General features: G+C 33.3%; 1 protein-coding gene across 2 annotated transcripts in view; it reads left to right on the plus strand.

The window, feature by feature from the left end:
* The window catches only part of LOC133192307 (U5 small nuclear ribonucleoprotein 200 kDa helicase-like), a 131,327-nt gene that overhangs the window by 53,117 nt on the left and 60,603 nt on the right, over positions 1-17,607 (plus strand). Inside the window, exons 44-45 of one of the 2 annotated variants that reach the window (XM_061328320.1) lie at positions 3,290-3,371; positions 3,616-3,890. In XM_061328320.1, coding sequence (XP_061184304.1) covers positions 3,290-3,371; positions 3,616-3,852 — 319 coding nt within the window. In that variant the 3' untranslated portion in view covers positions 3,853-3,890. Of the gene's footprint in view, positions 1-3,289; positions 3,372-3,615; positions 3,891-17,607 lie in introns of those variants that run through there. The other variant, XM_061328321.1, reaches the window with a different exon arrangement.

Raw genomic sequence — 17,607 nt, forward strand, 5'->3', positions numbered from 1 at the left:
CTGATTTTCCCTTCAGTCTTACTTATGTAAACCAATGCATTCAAAAGATAGAGTACCAATTACCAGATTAAGACTATCTGCGCATAACTTGAACAAGGAAGATATCATAAAATTGTGAGAAATAATAGAACATGTAATCTTTGCGAATTAGGTGACAAAGAAGATGAATTGAATTCTATTTGTTTTAAAATGTCCACATTATAATACATTAAGACAAAATACATAAAAAGCTTGTACTCCCGAAGATCAAGTGCCTTCAAATTGGTACAATTACTTAGTACACCGAATGTGAAATGAAATATATGGAGATAACGAACAGTATTTAAGCTCAAAAGTCCATTAAACAATACAAAATAGGAGCAGAGCAAACACGGACCTCCAAAACATCAGAGGTGGGATCAGGTGCCATGGAGGAGTGAGCATCCCCTGCCGACCGGTCACACCCGCCGTGTGCTCCTTGTCATGATCGGGAAATAACGGAAAAATCCGTCAACAATTCAGTATGTAAGTAATGGTCTAACACACACACACACACACCCTTACACACACCCCCTCACACACACACACACACACCCACACACACACCCTCACACACACACACACACACACACACACATATATATATATATATATATATATATATATATATATATATATATATATATATATATATATATATATATATATATATATATATATATATATATACATGTATATACTCAATGATAAATTGTATTTGCTGGCAAGGTCATTGTATCAACCATAGAACAATGATGACTTTAAACGAGACTGCTGATATTCTTGTTTGTCAATAATATACCTCGTTTTAGAAATTGTACATACGTAGAGCATGCTCTTGCGTATCGAATCAACTGAGAGATATAAACCCCGTATGCAGGTGATGAAGGTATATTGCTGCATAAGTAAGTTGACGATTGAAAAGTTAAAGTCATCACGTTTATCATAAAGCTTGGTTGTTAAATTACCATTAACGTCCTTTTCAAGTAAAATATCCAAATATGAAACAGATGTGTCAGACTCTGTGGTATTTTTTTATCTCAAGCTCACCAGGATATATCGTATCGACATAAGAATGGAAATAACCATTGTTAATTAACAATACGTCGTCGATATATCTAAATGTCGAGTTGAGTGTTTTCTTCTTTTCAGGTATAAGATTTTGGACAAATTCTTCTTCATATGAATACTAAAAGGTCTGCTAATAACGGGGCGCAATTGGTACCCATAGAAATTCCAATAGATTGTTGGAAGACCTGGTCTCCAAAAACCACATGTCAATCAGAAACTCAAGCATCTTTTGAATGTCAACTTCGGAGTACTTGTGTGTACAATCACAATGGTTTTTAACAAAATAATTTTGCAAATGAAAGAATTATGTAATCTAGGAAAAGTTTGCAATTAGCGAGTGCAATTAGAAAATTGTCTTAACGAATTTATGACTTAAATATCATTATATTATACATGTGTATTGTACATGCTGGATGTTAAATTCATCATTATATGTACTAAAATGTATAATTGTAAATATTGTCTATGAGACGTATGTCTCTTGACTTTAATAAACGGAACTGAACTGATTTGTATTGTTTCAATGGACTTTCGAGTTTAATTACTGTTCGTTTTATCCACATTTCATTCCTACGAAGAATTTATTTTAAGCTTTCAAGTCAAGAATTGTTATATATGCCTTCTTATTCCTGAATGTGCATAAAGTTTGCAAAAAGGTTGTTCTAAAAAAATCTTTTTGAGCAAAAATGTTTAAAACAACTTTTTTACCATTAGGTCTATCATTATTTTCTCATGAGTTTGTCTGAGTCCGTTATCTGATTGGTGGATTATCCTCTTGTTTATTCTGTGTATGTATAGCAATTTATCGTTCTTGACTTCCATATTTGGAAATCGTTCAGACCTCATTATGCACTATCTGTAGTGCGTGCTTTTAAATTTGTGTATTTTCACGAATATTTACTGTTTTATACTGTTATAATGAACGATTAAGGGACTCCTAGAGATCGCATTTAATGCTGCGGAATACGAGGATGTTTCCTTTAGATATCATGAGGAGGCCATCTTGAAATCTGTAAGTTTGATCTTAATATTTTACAATAGAAGAAAAGCATGAAATGCGGATTCTGGTTGTTATTTTCTATGTACATGTATCACGTAGAGGTAAACAAATTTGTCGAGGGAAGGTTTTGCTAACTTCAGTCCTATACCGAGGATATACTCAGCAAGGTAAACAGTAACAGTGGGGGTTAAATTGTGCATGTATTAAGTTTTTTTTTGTGGGTGGGGGAGTATGACAGACCTTCGAATTTTGAATTGAGAAAAGTCACTTGCTTTCAGTTGTGCTTACAATTTCAAGAAATGAGATGTTTCTATTTTCTGTTCTTTCACAAATGTGCATGTAGAGTTGTTTAAAAGTTTAATCTCTTAATATTTACCTTAATTGGTTTTCATCAGGGTAATTAATCATTTGTTTTCTATTAATTCTATCCGCCTGATTCAGGCCTGTGTGGACGTCCTTAGTAGCAATGGCTGGCTGAGCCCTGCCTTAGCGGCTATATAGCTGGCTCAGATGGTGTCTCAGGCCATGTGGGGCAAAGACTCATACCTGAAACAGCTCCCTCACTTTACACCGGAGCTTATCAAGAAGTGTCAGAAAAAGGTAAGAATTCTTTCCAAAGACTACATCTCCTGCACCCCTCTTTTATGTTCCCTAGCACATTACAAATTGTAATTTTAAACATTACACAAAAGTGATTCAGAGGAGAGGAAAATATTTTTAATGAATTTCCAACTTCTTGTAGTTTGAAGGTGAGAGAGGAAAATCTGTACAATCCATTTCATTTTACCATTAACATGATTAATCCAGAATGCTTGTTTTGTAGAAAAAGAGAGCATCTTTAATGCAATGGAGATGGAGGAAAATGCTACTCCAACTGACCGAGGAACAAATAGCCGACGTAGCCAGGTTCTGTAACAAGTACCCCAACACTGAGATGTCATTCGAGGTCCAGGAAAAGGAGAGTCTTCACAGGTAAGTGGAAGAAACTGTGTGAAACACTGTATGTTTGGTTCTTCGGAGAGTGAGAGGAAAGTGAATATGAGCTCTTACTCAATCGTGTTATTTATACAACCTGCATGTGGTATTCAATATAATACAGGCATTCATCCCAAAATGAAACTAGAATTCTGTTGAATATTTGAATATTTTATTCTTTTCTTACTAGAGAGTATTTGAAGATTTGTTTGCTCATTTTTTCAGTGGTTCCCCGGTCAATGTACTGGTGTCCCTAGAGAGGGAAGATGAATTAGTGGGGCCAGTAGTGGCATCATTCTTTCCTCAGGTGGGTGAAGAAACAAAGAATAAAATGACTATTTCTTACTACATGTATTTTCATATGTTGATAAATATATATGAATTTTCATATTTTTTGTGATTTTCATATGTTGTTAATACTGCTAATTCAACTTCAATTCTAAGATAATAACTTGGTGAGGATGAATAATTATTTATCATACAATAAATTTTTTAAAAATTCTTATATATACTTAAAACAGATGTTAAACTTAATTTTTGTTTTCTTTCAGAAACGTGACGAAGGTCGGTTGGTAGTGATTGGAGACAACAAATCTAACTCCCTCCTGTCCATCAGAAGATTGACCTTGCAGCAGAAGGTCAAGGTCAAACTGGACTCTGTGGCCCCTTCTCCTGGTCACTTTAACTACACCATCTTCCTTATGAGTGATGCCTACATGGGATGTGATCAGGAATATAAGTTCAGCATTGATGTGAAAGAAGGAGAAAGTGAAAGTGACAGTGATTAGATCAGCTGATTGGAAAGTGAAAGTAACAAATGTGACAGAAAAAAGCTACACATTATACTAACTAATATCAATAACAATTTTTGTTTCTTGTCTCGAAACATTGGTTTTGTATATTATATATTTCATTTTGCAGTCATTGTCACCATTTTCAGATCAAAATATTTTTAACATTGTTAGAGACTTTAAAGCCTCCCATGGAATTTACATGTAGAGTAAATTAATCTGAATTTCTGTTTTATTTCATCATCTGTATGAAAAAAAGCAATGGTATTTTGACAGTTAATCATATAAAATATGTTTCTTATTATGACCAACACAGTTTGAAATATACATGCATCTGTCATTTGATTGTAATCCCATTTTCCATTAAATGAGTGATACAGTACAGATCTATGAGAATCTTGTCATTTGATTGTAATGCCATTTTCCATTAAATGAGTGATACAGTACAGATCTATGAGAACTTACATTTTCATGTTTTAAATGGAACAGAAGCATATGAAGATCATTTCTTGGATGAAGAATGAGAATTAAATTTTTATTCACTTGATTTCATAAGGTTACATAAGCACATGTATTTCCCATAAGTGTGTTTTTCCGCTTACTTTTGAACAATATGACCTTCCTTCAAGAACCAAGGTCAATTCACATAACACACAAGTGTGATATAAAAATGAAATGATGAAATATTCTCCAGGACTAATAACCAGAAATAAAAGTCCAGTAATTAACATGTTATAGATGGGCTAATTTAAGTACACATATCTTGCTAATAGGAATATATGGGAAAACATAACACGCATTCTCTGTAAGCACCAAAAAATCTTGGAAACGACATGTCTCGGATTTTGATGAAATTTGCATCACAGGTGTATCTTGGTACAAAACTAGCAAATATGGTGTCGGAAGTTCCACACGTGCACCCGGTTGCCATGGAAACGGATCCATTGAATCCTAACAGTCACTGTAATAACCATTATGTGACTGACAAGCACTAGTGACAATTTACTGAAATGTACACTATTTGAATGAGGTTTTTTTTTTTAATTTATAGCATCATATGATCCAATGATTTTTGTTAGAGTGTATTAGATACCGATAAATATTCGTTTACATTTCCTCGATTTTCATGTTTTCACTTGGTTAAAAAGGGCCAAAAATGGCCAAACTCAATGGATCCGTTTCCATGGCAACCGGATGCACGTGTGGAGCTTCCGACACCATATTTGCTAGTTTTGTACCAAGACACACCTGTGGTGCAAATTTCATAAAAATCCGAGATATGTCGTTTCCAAGCCCTATGGTAAATTTGTTGGTGCTTACAGAGAATGCATGATAAAATGCAGGCACCATGGTATGTAAATTAATTTCTTTATTTCGAAAATCCTGCTTGTATGTGTTAAATAGAAAGAATTTTGAAATACAGTGAACTCAATGGAACTGAGAAAAAAGTTCTCCATATCCGAGGATTCGGGATATCGAGGGCAAAATACTTAAAGAATAAGGGTTTGGGACTTCCAAATCACTTCGACATATCCATGGTATTTGAGATATGAGTGTTCGAGATACCTAAAGTTTAGCTGTATGAAGTAAGTCATTATAAGCAGTTTTAATGCATTTTGTGTGAAGTATTAAATTGATCTCTTATAGGTAATGTTTTAATCATGATACATAATTTTGTTGTTGTTTTTTTTACATCGCGGTAATTTTAACTTAAAAATCTTTTTGGAAATAATGTATTGAAAATTTAAGCACGGTAACTTTTCATACGCGGATTTCGTTTTTTGAGCTTACGGTACTGGTCTGTGGATTCTAAAGAAAATTAAATCTATCTCGATCCGATTGACCTTGCAACAGAAGGCGAAGGTCAAAATAACCTTGGCTCGTTCAACTAAGGTAAAACATCATTTTATGTAAAGGATAAAGAAATATAAAACAATGCAATTCACAGTTAATAAATCTGTGAATGTCGTGAATTGTTAATTTTGATTGATAACCAAATCTTCCTTGATCCTTTTCAGAAATTTGTGTAGACCTCTCCTCCTTTGGGTGGCTGCCGTTGTTAGAGTTTTCCATTCGTGATCTCTATGATCTGTTTTGGCACACTCAGCACAAATGAATTTATCACAGGCCTCACATACGATATCAATAGGTGATTCATGGAATTCGCACGTTTCAATATGCACTAGGGGAGAGCCCAATGGATATTCATTTTCCATGGCAGCCATGTTTGTCGGGTGTTGCCTATCAGCGCCCTTGACTTTAGTGCGCATTACGGATAACCAATAAAAATGATCACCGGAGTGCAAACTTTAAATTTATTCTATACGAAACCTATTGATTTAATGAAATATAAACATACAAGAGTATTCTTTAAGAAAAACATGAGAAACATTTGATAGGTGGATGCTATCACTTAAACCTGAGATAATCATAAGTAGAAAATTTGACAGAGAAATTATGTTACCATTTACAATTTTTCGAACATGGGAAGAAAGTCACTTTGAAACAATGTAAAAAGCCCTGTTAATCAATGTCATTATTATAAAATGTGGATAGAAGGAGCGAATAAACAATCCCGACAGAGACTAACACTGCCAGATTTTCTCGAAATACCTCGTTTAAATCCATGGTTTACAACAATAACGGTATAAGAAGCTACTAGTATTTTAATGTACCGTATAGAGGGCCAATCTCTAAAGCATAACAAAACGGAAAATTATGTAAGATATCGGAATATAGGATGATAGGATAGGAATTCATGTATATTTAATGAATAATTGTGTCTTATAAAAATTCTCAGCAGAAAAGGTACGGTTGGAGTTTACACTATCCGTTCGTCAGGTGACGGTGCTCACTGCTGGTTGGCCGTATAAGCACCGGGCATAAGCCAAAATTTGAGGCACTTCCCCTACAGCAGGTAACATCTCTATATAAGTGAAAAATGTTCAATCAGGGCTCTAATTGGCGACCAATTTAGTCGCCATGGCGCCTAAAATTTTTGATTGGCGCCTAAAAATTTTCCGTAAGTCACCAAATTGGCGACCATTTTAAATTGATTTGGCAATCTTCGGAATCCGGAAATTTTAACATTTTTAACAATTTTTTTCTGAAAAGCGAAAAGAAATTTATAAGAAGAGGAAACTAATTTAAGCAATGGACATATCGTGTTTTCTTAGTCACGTCATTGTTCCCTATATTGATTACTATTAACTTTTGTTGCCTTTAAAAAATGACTGGCGACTGAAAATTTGCATTGGCGACTAAATTTTTTTGATAAGGCGCCAGCTGGCGCTTAAATTTTAGAGGCCACTTAAAGGCCTGTCAATAAGGCATTCAACAGCATAGCATTAATTAATCATTTATCATTTGAAAGTGATCCGTGATATCTTGCACTAATATCAAATGTAATTTACAGACCATTTATGTATAAGTTTTGACGTCAAAAGAAGAACTGAAATACAACACCAATACGAATCAAAAACAGGTAATTTTATTCAGAACCCGGATACGTTTGTGTGTGTTTTTTTCTCAAAATCTTGAATGTACAGAAAATGCACATTTGACATTTTTGTTGAAAATCCCTTTTAAAAAATGAGAGTTTTCTCATTTTAAGGACATACGCAACGTAGTTTGAACTTTATTGTCTTTTTCCTTGGAGTTAAAGAGTTCCAACATTGAAAGGAACTGTGGGCTTCAATGTAATGTCTATATAATTATGCTATTGAACACTTCTTATACAACAAGTTTGAATAAACAAAACATCTATAATACATGTTCATAAATTTTTATATATTTTTATGCGAGCGTTATTCAATTTGTCGATAATTCGCCGGCACGACCAGGTGTGTTACTGGACCGACAACATCCACAAATAAGAATTCAATGCTCAAATAAACAATGGATATCATGGCGATATTTCTAATATTATAAGATTTTACATTTAATTCTTTTTAGAAAAGTCTCATTTTTCCTGTTTACATGGAAGTTGCAAAAAATCCCAAAATTTTAATTTTTAGTTCAAATTCTTGAGAATTTGGGTAGGTCGGTCTTGAAAAAATAACTAGAAAAAAGGCCAAAAACTAACCAATTCAATCTAAAATGCTGGAAAATACACCCTTTGGAGAGGTTTTTTAAAAAAAAATTCTCCGGGGAGGACCCCAAAATCCAGACATATCGGAGGGGGACACCCCTTCCCACACCCTCCCCCTTCAGTCCTACGGGCCTCAATCCCCCCAAATGATCCGCCACTGTGTTTCCGTTGCACTCGACTTCTGTTATCTAACAAAATTTAAATCAAAAGCAGAAGCTGTATGCCCTCATTTATTTTTGATATCTAAAGGTCATTTTGGGGGCTGATCTCATTTTTGTTGTTTCTCAATCGTTTCTCATTCTTTGAGAAAAGGAAATGACAACAATGCACTAAAGGATAATTTTGATGCTGTTTCTGTTTCATTCAATCTCCGCTATCTTGAAAATTTAAATCAAAACCAGAGATGTTCCCCTTGCTGACATGTGAAGGTCATTAATTGTTTAAGATATTGTCAAATGGTGTACAAAAATTGAGTTTTGGGATAAAATAGATTCATTCAGTCAACTTCAAAGGAATTATCTTTTAATTGGTTTGATAATGTTACACTCTAACAAGTTCTAACAGAAAATTAAAAATTGAGATGACAGATCAAATAAACACATGCTAAAATTGCAATAAGATGCCGAAACTCTTACACCATCTGTCTCGAGGCTCCACCCCTTGCACTTTCTTACACTCCATTTTGGAGCCTCCATCATCCATATTTTGCACCAAGCCGATTTTAGTGCGCATGTTAGATAATCAGAAAGATCGATCGAATGCATAAGGATAATGCATGTTAGATTACTATAAGGATCACTCGAATACAAAAGGATTTTAAATACAGACTTTAAACTTATTCATTATGACACCTATTTATAACATACAGGTGTCTACTACGACTAAAACATGAGATAATCATTCTAAATAGGAAAAAATTGATAAAAAAAAAAATTAAAGCAATATGAGCTGCATTTTTGATAATTTTATTTTGCTGTTAAAATGTGCTATTATGATAAATTTGTATGTAATTGAAACCTTTATGATCATTTAGACTTAAATAAAGAAATTTAAAAAGTTCAAAAGAAAGACTTCTGTACAATTGAATATATAGTGTTATATAAGGAATCAATATTGTACAGGACGACAATAATGTAATTCTGCTTCAATCAAAGCTTAGAAATAGTTCTTCTATCGCAAATATGAACAACAGAAGTTCATAAACGTTCTTTTTTTATGTCATGGAAATAGTTAATTACAATTTTGCAACAAAAATTTCCAACATCAAAGTTGCAGTTCAAATTGCTTTAGAAATAAACTACAAAAAAATTAGTGAACATATTTGATGACTCTCTGTTTTTAATTTCATTCTTTCTAATGAATGGTTTTCATATTAGAAATATAAACCCAAATATAAGGAACAGTGGACCTCAAGCATGACTGATTAAAAAGTACCAATCAAACGATCGATTATTTAAGGATCTCAAAATTAAAAAAACAGTTTAAATACCAGAAAGCAAACATGATAAAGGAACTAACGGATATTGATTACATGCAAATCACATGGCTGTAAATTCTGGAAGAGTCTGTTGCCGACTGTACTTTAACATTGAAAGAATATTCTATCCTCGCTCAGTGATATTTTTCTAATGCATTCATTTTTCTAAAAACGAACAGATTAAAGATATTTCCTCGCTTTTGTAGCAGAAAAAGTATTTCTTCACAGTTCTATTGTTCATACCAGCAATCTCAAAGAGAAACATTTCACATATGTATGGTTATTTCTTTCCTTTTTTCCCGTAACCGCATTGTTGTCATGCAGACGATCTGATAGCAGAGGGGGATAATTCGAGATGAAACGAAACTAGAAAATAACATAGGAACGTAACGGACAAGTTTAGAAAATCAGGAAAATAGAGTAAAAATATTTCATTTTTCTGTCACAAAGTACTCTGGAAGGAGAAATATGTAAAGTAAGTCAAAGTAGTTCCGGCTGCTAAGTGCAAGCAAACTCCAGATTCTATTGATGAAGTATCAAAAGAATTTTTTATCCAATCAGAATCAATTATTTTATAGAAATTAAATGTTTTCTGTATCATCAAAGTTTAAGCAAGAATTAAAAGAATTAAATTTCAAAGGTCAAGGTTTGACTTGAAAGATGAAAGGACATCAGCATTTTATTTTCTAACAAAAATTAATAAAAAAAAATAATAATCTAATAAAAAAAGATTAAAAATAAGAAAACAAATACAAATTTCCCGGAAACAGTTCCCTTACTTTACCATGGTGCTCACCAAAAAATTTCAGGAAAAGGTAAGAATCCTTTATTAAGACTGGATCTCTAGCACCCCTTTTTAGCTTACCTCATTTTTTATGCTTCCTAGCACATTACAAAGTGTAATTTTGAATATTATTAAAGTGATTTAGAGAAGAGGAAAATATTTTTAAAATATCCAAGATTTGAAGGCGAGAGAGCAAAATCTGTACAACCCAATTCATTTTACCGTTAATCAAAAGTATCGTTTTTTTAATTTGTAGGAAATAGAGAGCATCTTTGACGTGATGCAGATGAAGGACGATGATAGAAATGAACTACAGCTGACCGAGGAACAAATGGCTGACGAGGCCAGGTTCTGTATTAAGTACTCCAACATAGAGATAGACACGCTTCATCTTTGCACACTCTGATGTAGAACTTTTATCAATTTCTTATTTCTTCTATATCGTGATCTACACAACTCCCTTGAGTTTATTAATCTTTAGTTTAGAAAATTCACCATAAATCCGAAATCGACCGGACCGTAACATTATATAAGATCCATTGTTTTTTTTCTTCCCGAAACTGTCCGCTACATTTCTTGTACCACCTTAGGCATTTAAATGATATTATTTTTTTCTTTTTTCTAATACTGAACTGTAAATTTAATTTTAATAATTTAGTACTTACTTATTTTATAATGTAATTTCTTTCAACAACAAAAATCGCCGACACCAACAATAAATCAACTTTAAGGTCAAGATCTTGTAAATGAAAGGTGTCTACAGATTTTTTCAAATTTGAGAATAGAGGTAATTTGAACATATTTTATTGTATTTTACTGTATAGATAGTATACAAATGGTTTGAACACTGGTTCTATCAACTTATAATGGCTACCACTGACAATGTCTATAGAAAAAAAAAACTTTGATATACAAACATTTAAACATACATTCTTAAAATAACCTTCTCTTATTCCCGACCACAGGCACATGAAATGTCAATAACGTAATATCTTTTTAACCCCCTCTACACACATACACTGGCTTATTAACAAAATATAACAATTCAACATGTATTAACTCAAAGATAATGCGATATTCCCGTCAATCCTATCCGTATGACTCAAATGCTACGAATTGCAGTTTTATTCTTTATACTTCTCATGGCACCCAACATCCGCAACAACAAAAATACAAGGATTACAACACAAAACCCTCATTTATTAAAAAACAGAATTTCTTGAACGACATACATTCATGTATCTATGGAAAGTTTTAGTCTTTCTATATATATCTATTTGACACCTGTCACATAAAAGGAGGGGGGGGGGGAGGACAGTTTGAACAAGCTTAGATCAGCAATGCAGTTCTTTATCATCAGAATTTTCTTGCACAGCATGTATAGCTGTTGCTACTACGCACTGTGTCCATTTAATCCCAGCAGTTTGTGCAAGCTTAGATCAGCAATACATACTTACACATTAAATACAACACTTTAAACTCTCTAATCACCGAAGACTTTAACATTTCAGTTCTAAATAAAACCAGATACTTTTGTATAAGAATTCCTGTGTCGGGGATTACGGTTCGAACAAACATGAGGAATTAAGTTTGCATAGGAATTTACATGATTATTTTTAAAACTTCTGAGAAGAAACCCATTCATTTAGGATTTTTAAAACCTTTGTCCACATAAAACTAAAGGTCAAATTGTTGAAAAGTTAACGGACAACACACACTTATGGCAAATATGCATATGTAACCTTTTGAAATCAAATGTCAACTAAAAATGTGATTCAAATTCTCATTTCTGGTCCAAGAAATTGCCTCGACATGCTTTGGTTCCATTAAAAACAAGAACATAAAAACACTCATAGATTTATATCACTCTTTTAATAGAAACTGGGATTATGATCAAATTAAATAACGAGATGCATTTTCTTTATAAAATTTGTTTTGAAAATAATGAGAAACATATTCAACATAAATAACTGTCAAAATACCATTGCATCTTTCATAAAAATAATGAAATTAAAAAAAAATAGAAAATCATATCAATTAACTGGACATGTAAATTTCAATCTTCTAAGAGAGGCTTTAAAAGTCTCTAACGATGTTGAAAATTTGTGACTTTTAACTGAAAATGATTACAATGATTGCAAAATGAAATACATAATACATGTATACAAAACAAGATGTAAGGACAAATAACAAAAATAATCTGTTGATATTAGTCAGTCCTGTATAGCTTAAAGATCATCATCATGATCCCATCTAAAAACTCTTAATCTTAATACAAATTATAAAGAATCCTTGCTTCACTTTCCTATTCTCTATATTTATTTTACATGTAGTTTGTACATAGTTTATTATTATTATTATTTCTTTTAACATCTAATTACTCTTTATTTTTCGTCTGTCACATTGTTACTTTCACTTTCCAATCAGCTGATCTAATTACTCTCACTTGCATTTTCACTATTTCCATCCTTCACGTCGAAGCTGATCTTGTATTCCTCATCACATCCCATGTAGGCTTCACTCATAAAGAAGATGGTGTAGTTATAGTGACCAGGAGAAGGGGGCTTATGCTGCAAGGTCAATCTTTCAAAAGGTACCCACCAACCTTCCTCTCATTTCTGATAAAAGAAAACAAATATCATTTTTTACATTTATATCTTACATTTATACTAGATTTTTTTTTTAGATTTTATAATATGATGAATAATTATTCATTATCCAAGGTTATTAAGAATTGATTTTATTAGCACTTTTTATGAATAAAAGAAAACACGAAAATCATACATTATATATAAACAAACATGTTTTTAGACACAAAGCAACGCATGCACATGTAATTAATAAATTTATGAATCTTGTAATTCTTAAATTCTGATTGTTTACAAACTATGAGAACTCTGGATATATGTACATGAATGTATGTATCAGACTAATTTTGATGTATGTTTGATAAAGAACATATTTTACGATGTTGTAATGTCATGTTAATGAATTTAATCAATATTTATGCAATTATTACATTGTAGATTCTGTACTGAAATACTCTGACAAGTCCTTCCCCGTATCCTACCCACAATGTAGACTTGTGCATTGATAAAGAGTACGTTTCACTTCATTGTCTATCAGTAGAACCTCTGGAACTCCCCACAAGGACTCAACAGATAGATCTGTTTGTTGTTAAAGTCAGTAACAAGGATGTTACAGAGAGAGTCACACACTACATCAGTTGGATTAAAATCCAATATCGGGTTCTGTCCACTGTAGACAGACTTCATACAACCAGAGGAAGCCATAATCACTTGTTCACCTGTATTGTGACTTGTACGGTTCACAACACAGATATCACTGTTACTGTTCTGTGTGACTCTGCGTGGCAATGTAAACAGTCTTGTCTGACCGTCCTCCTGGTACTCATACTCATGGATGACATCACCTGTCACTGTGATGTGTCTCACCAGACGTCTGCTGTGCGAGTCTTTTTTGTAATTATCTAATTTCATGTCTTTCAAGGAGACAAGTAGTCCACCGTCCACTGACTGACAGATTCCAAATGGTACCAGTGGATCTGTACTAACGACTGTAGAAACAGATCCTGATGGTGACAGACAGCAAATGGAGTTGTTACTAAAGTCAGTGAAATGAACATCACCAATATCAGTCACACACATGTCATTAGGAATGACACTAAATTTATTTTCTTTTATGATTTGGTGATTGACTTTTTCTATGTATTTTGAATTTAATTCATTTATGTAGCATTGATCTTCACTGAATGTCTCTAAAGCGTATATTAATTTATTTCCATATTGAAATAAGTTTTTTTAAGTCATACCAATATCATCTAAATCTCAAGTTTTTCCAACCACAGACTTAAGTAAGTACATGTAATCATTGATTTCACTTCTAGTGAACCTCACTGAATGTTCACAGTTTGTTGTATGAGCCTCCAATTCAGACAGCATTTTTGTCAGTTCTCTGTGGTTGTCAATCAAGCTGTAATCTGACATGGTGCTATTGTTCTCCGCTATGAATTCCACTGTGTCAACAATTCCTTTCTTCTTGGTGTCTATCTCAGATTTCACATGTTTCAGTTGATCATTCTTTTTAACCAAATTATCTCTCAATGTTTTCTCATTACATTTTCTGATATCTATTAGCCTGGCCATTAACTCATCATAATGCTTCTGCAGCTTTTTAATCTCAGAATCACACAGTTCTATATTTTCTGTGATCTGTTTTGAAATCTTCTCTATCTTCTCATCAATCCCAGGCAGATCCTTTTCCTTGATCTTCTTCAGAAATTCAGGTAGACTTCTCCTTCTTTGGGTGGCTGCTGTGGTTAGAGTTTTCCAGTCATGATCTCTATGATTCGTTTTGGCACATTTACCACAAATAAATTCATTACAGTCCTCACGTATCATATCAATAGGTAATTCATGACTTTTACACAGTTCCATGTGTTCTTGAGGAGAGCCGAATGGATATGTTTTTGCACTAGCAGACATGTGTGTCGGATATTGCATACTATGGCCCTAGATTTTAGTGTATATGTTAGGTAAACATAAGGCTTTAAATTTATTCAATATTGCACCTAGATGTGCGATGAAGTATAAACATACAGGTGCATTATATCAGTAGCTACTACTTAAACATGAGATCATCGTTCTAACACGAAGCATTTGATAAAGAGATCATTAAGTTTTATATGTATAATTTTTCGATAATGGGCAGAAAGTTATTTCTGAAATAATGAAAAAAGCCCTGTTGGTCATTGTCACCATTTTTAAAATTTCATATTTAATGATAGGTGAGACACATGGACAACCATTGCACCGTTTAATAATAAAATCAAAATACAAGGGAGATATTTATTCATACATGAGACTTATAAAGTGTTTAATCATTGTAAAAGGATGTTCATCCGTCAACCAAGCAGGGATGATAATTATTTAAATAACATTTTCTTGAATAAGTAGTATCCAAATGAAGCTTCACATTGAAATCTTTTCGTGCAACAATTTTCATTTCATGCTTAATCATATGATCCAAGGTAGTTTGAAAACTTCAAAATTCTAATAATTTAAATGAATAATAAATACCCAATTTGTGCTCGGTAAAGTAATGGCATCATTGATAATTTCATTTTTGATTATTTGCATTCCACGTAGCTGCTGTATTAAAGGTAGACATATATGAATAACGTAAGTCACAAGAAAACGGAAATTTTGAATTCTATGGATTATACTGGAATTTTTAATTCATATTTGAAAACAAAAAATACGTAGTTTTCTTACAAAACAAAATACTACAAAAAATTGTATAATTTTAAAAAGGAAAGCAATAAAGGTTATAGGGTTTCACGACAATAGAAATTTGTAACGTAATTTGCTGTACTTTTTGTGTCACCGAGATATTACAATTTTTCACTTCAATAGTACTATTCTGGTAACTGCTCTTTAATGTAAAACTTTTCATATTTAAAACTTCTGTGATAAGAATTGATGAAATATGTTGGTTAAGATTTTATTTGTTTCACAAAGACACATATTCCATTCATACAGTCAATTTGTGACTCGAGTATTCTGAGAGTTTTTCGATACTTTTATGTTTCAAAAATCAAAATATCCTATAATGATATATTTCATGGTGAAACTTTTTTGCAGTTAAATATACATGTACCCTTTAAATTTTGAAATAAAACATTCCTTTTGTATATCACGCACTTTAAAAATATTGTTTGTATCTATGACAAGAAAATTTAAGTTGGTACAACAGTTCAACTAAATTTGGACAAATAGCGTATTATATAGTGGTAGAGCGATAGGGCGCTCGCTTGAACGGGATCATCAAATGTATATATTCCTGATAATTATACCCGCACTCTCTAAAGAAATTTCGGGTATGTTGTTGTTACTCATGTCCGTTCGTCCGTCTGTCACACTTTCTTCTTAAACTAACTACTCCTACATTTTAAGCAGAATTTAATTAATCTTCAGGAATATGATATTTGGTGTCCTATAGATGTGAAACAAGGTTTTGGAGTTTTCAATTTAACCTTGGGGCAAAACGGGGTTCAAAATTGACGTTTTTTCTACAAAAGCCTGGTTCCGAGAACTCCTCATACATTTTACGCAGTAACCTAATCATTTTGGATGATGATTGGTGGTGTCCTGTAGATGAACAATAAGGTTTCGGAATTTTCATTTTCACCCTGGGGGTCAAATGGGGTCGAAAATGATGTTTTTCTACCAACCCCTGGTTCCCAGAACTCCTCTTACATTTTATGCAGTAGCCTAATCATCTTTTGGAAGAGATTGGTAGTATCCTGTAGATGTGCAATAAGGTTTCGGAATTTATTTTTTCACCCTTGGGTTCAAGTAGGGGGTGGAAAAATGACTTTTTTTTATATATACAAAAAGCCCCTGGTTCCCAGAACTCCTCTTACATTTTACACAGTAGCCAAATCATCTTTTGGGAGATGGTTGGTGGTGTCCTGTAGATGTGCAATAAGGTTTGGGAATTTTTATTTTCATCCTGGGGTTCAAATGGGGGTCGAAAAATGATGTTTTTTTTTATATACAAAAAGCCCCTGGTTCCCAGAACGCCTCTTACATTTTACACAGTAGCCTACTCATCTTTTGGGAGATTGTTGGTGGTGTCCTGTAGATGTGCAATAAAGTATTGGAAGCATGTTAAATCTGGGGTCAAATGGGGGTGGAAAAATGGGGGGGGGGTTATGCAAATAGGCCCTGGTTCCCTGAAATCCTCTTACATTTTACACAGTAGCCTAATCAACTTTTGGACGATGGTTGGTGGTGTCCTGTAGATGTGCAATAAGGTTTGGGAATTTTTATTTTCATCCTGGGGTTCAAATGGGGGTCGAAAATGATGGGGTTTTTTTTATACAAAAAGCCCCTGGTTCCCAGAACGCCTCTTACATTTTACACAGTAGCCTACTCATCTTTTGGGAGATTGTTGGTGGTGTCCTGTAGATGTGCAATAAAGTATTGGAAGCATTTTAAATCTGGGGGTCAAATGGGGGTGGAAAAATGGGGGGGGGGTTATGCAAATAGGCCCTGGTTCCCTGAAATCCTCTTACATTTTACACAGTAGCCTAATCAACTTTTGGACGATGGTTGGTGGTGTCCTGTATATGTACAATAAGGTTTTAGAATCTTCATTTTCACCCTGGGGGTCAAATGGAGGTCGAAAAATGACGGTTTTTTAAATACAAAAAGACCCTGGTTCCCAGAGCTCCTCCTACATTTTACACAATAGCCTAATCATCTTTTGGAAGGTGATTGGTGGTGTCATGTAGATCTGCAGTTAGGTATCGGAATTTTCATTTTCACCCTGGGGGTCAAATGGGGGTCAATAAATGATGTTTTTTTTTATAAAAAA

Source organism: Saccostrea echinata, unplaced genomic scaffold, assembly GCF_033153115.1.
Source record: "Saccostrea echinata isolate AGI-Se365-2 ecotype Australia unplaced genomic scaffold, CSIRO_AGI_Sech_v1 ptg000025l, whole genome shotgun sequence".
In the NCBI taxonomy this organism is placed as follows: Eukaryota; Metazoa; Mollusca; class Bivalvia; order Ostreida; family Ostreidae; genus Saccostrea; species Saccostrea echinata.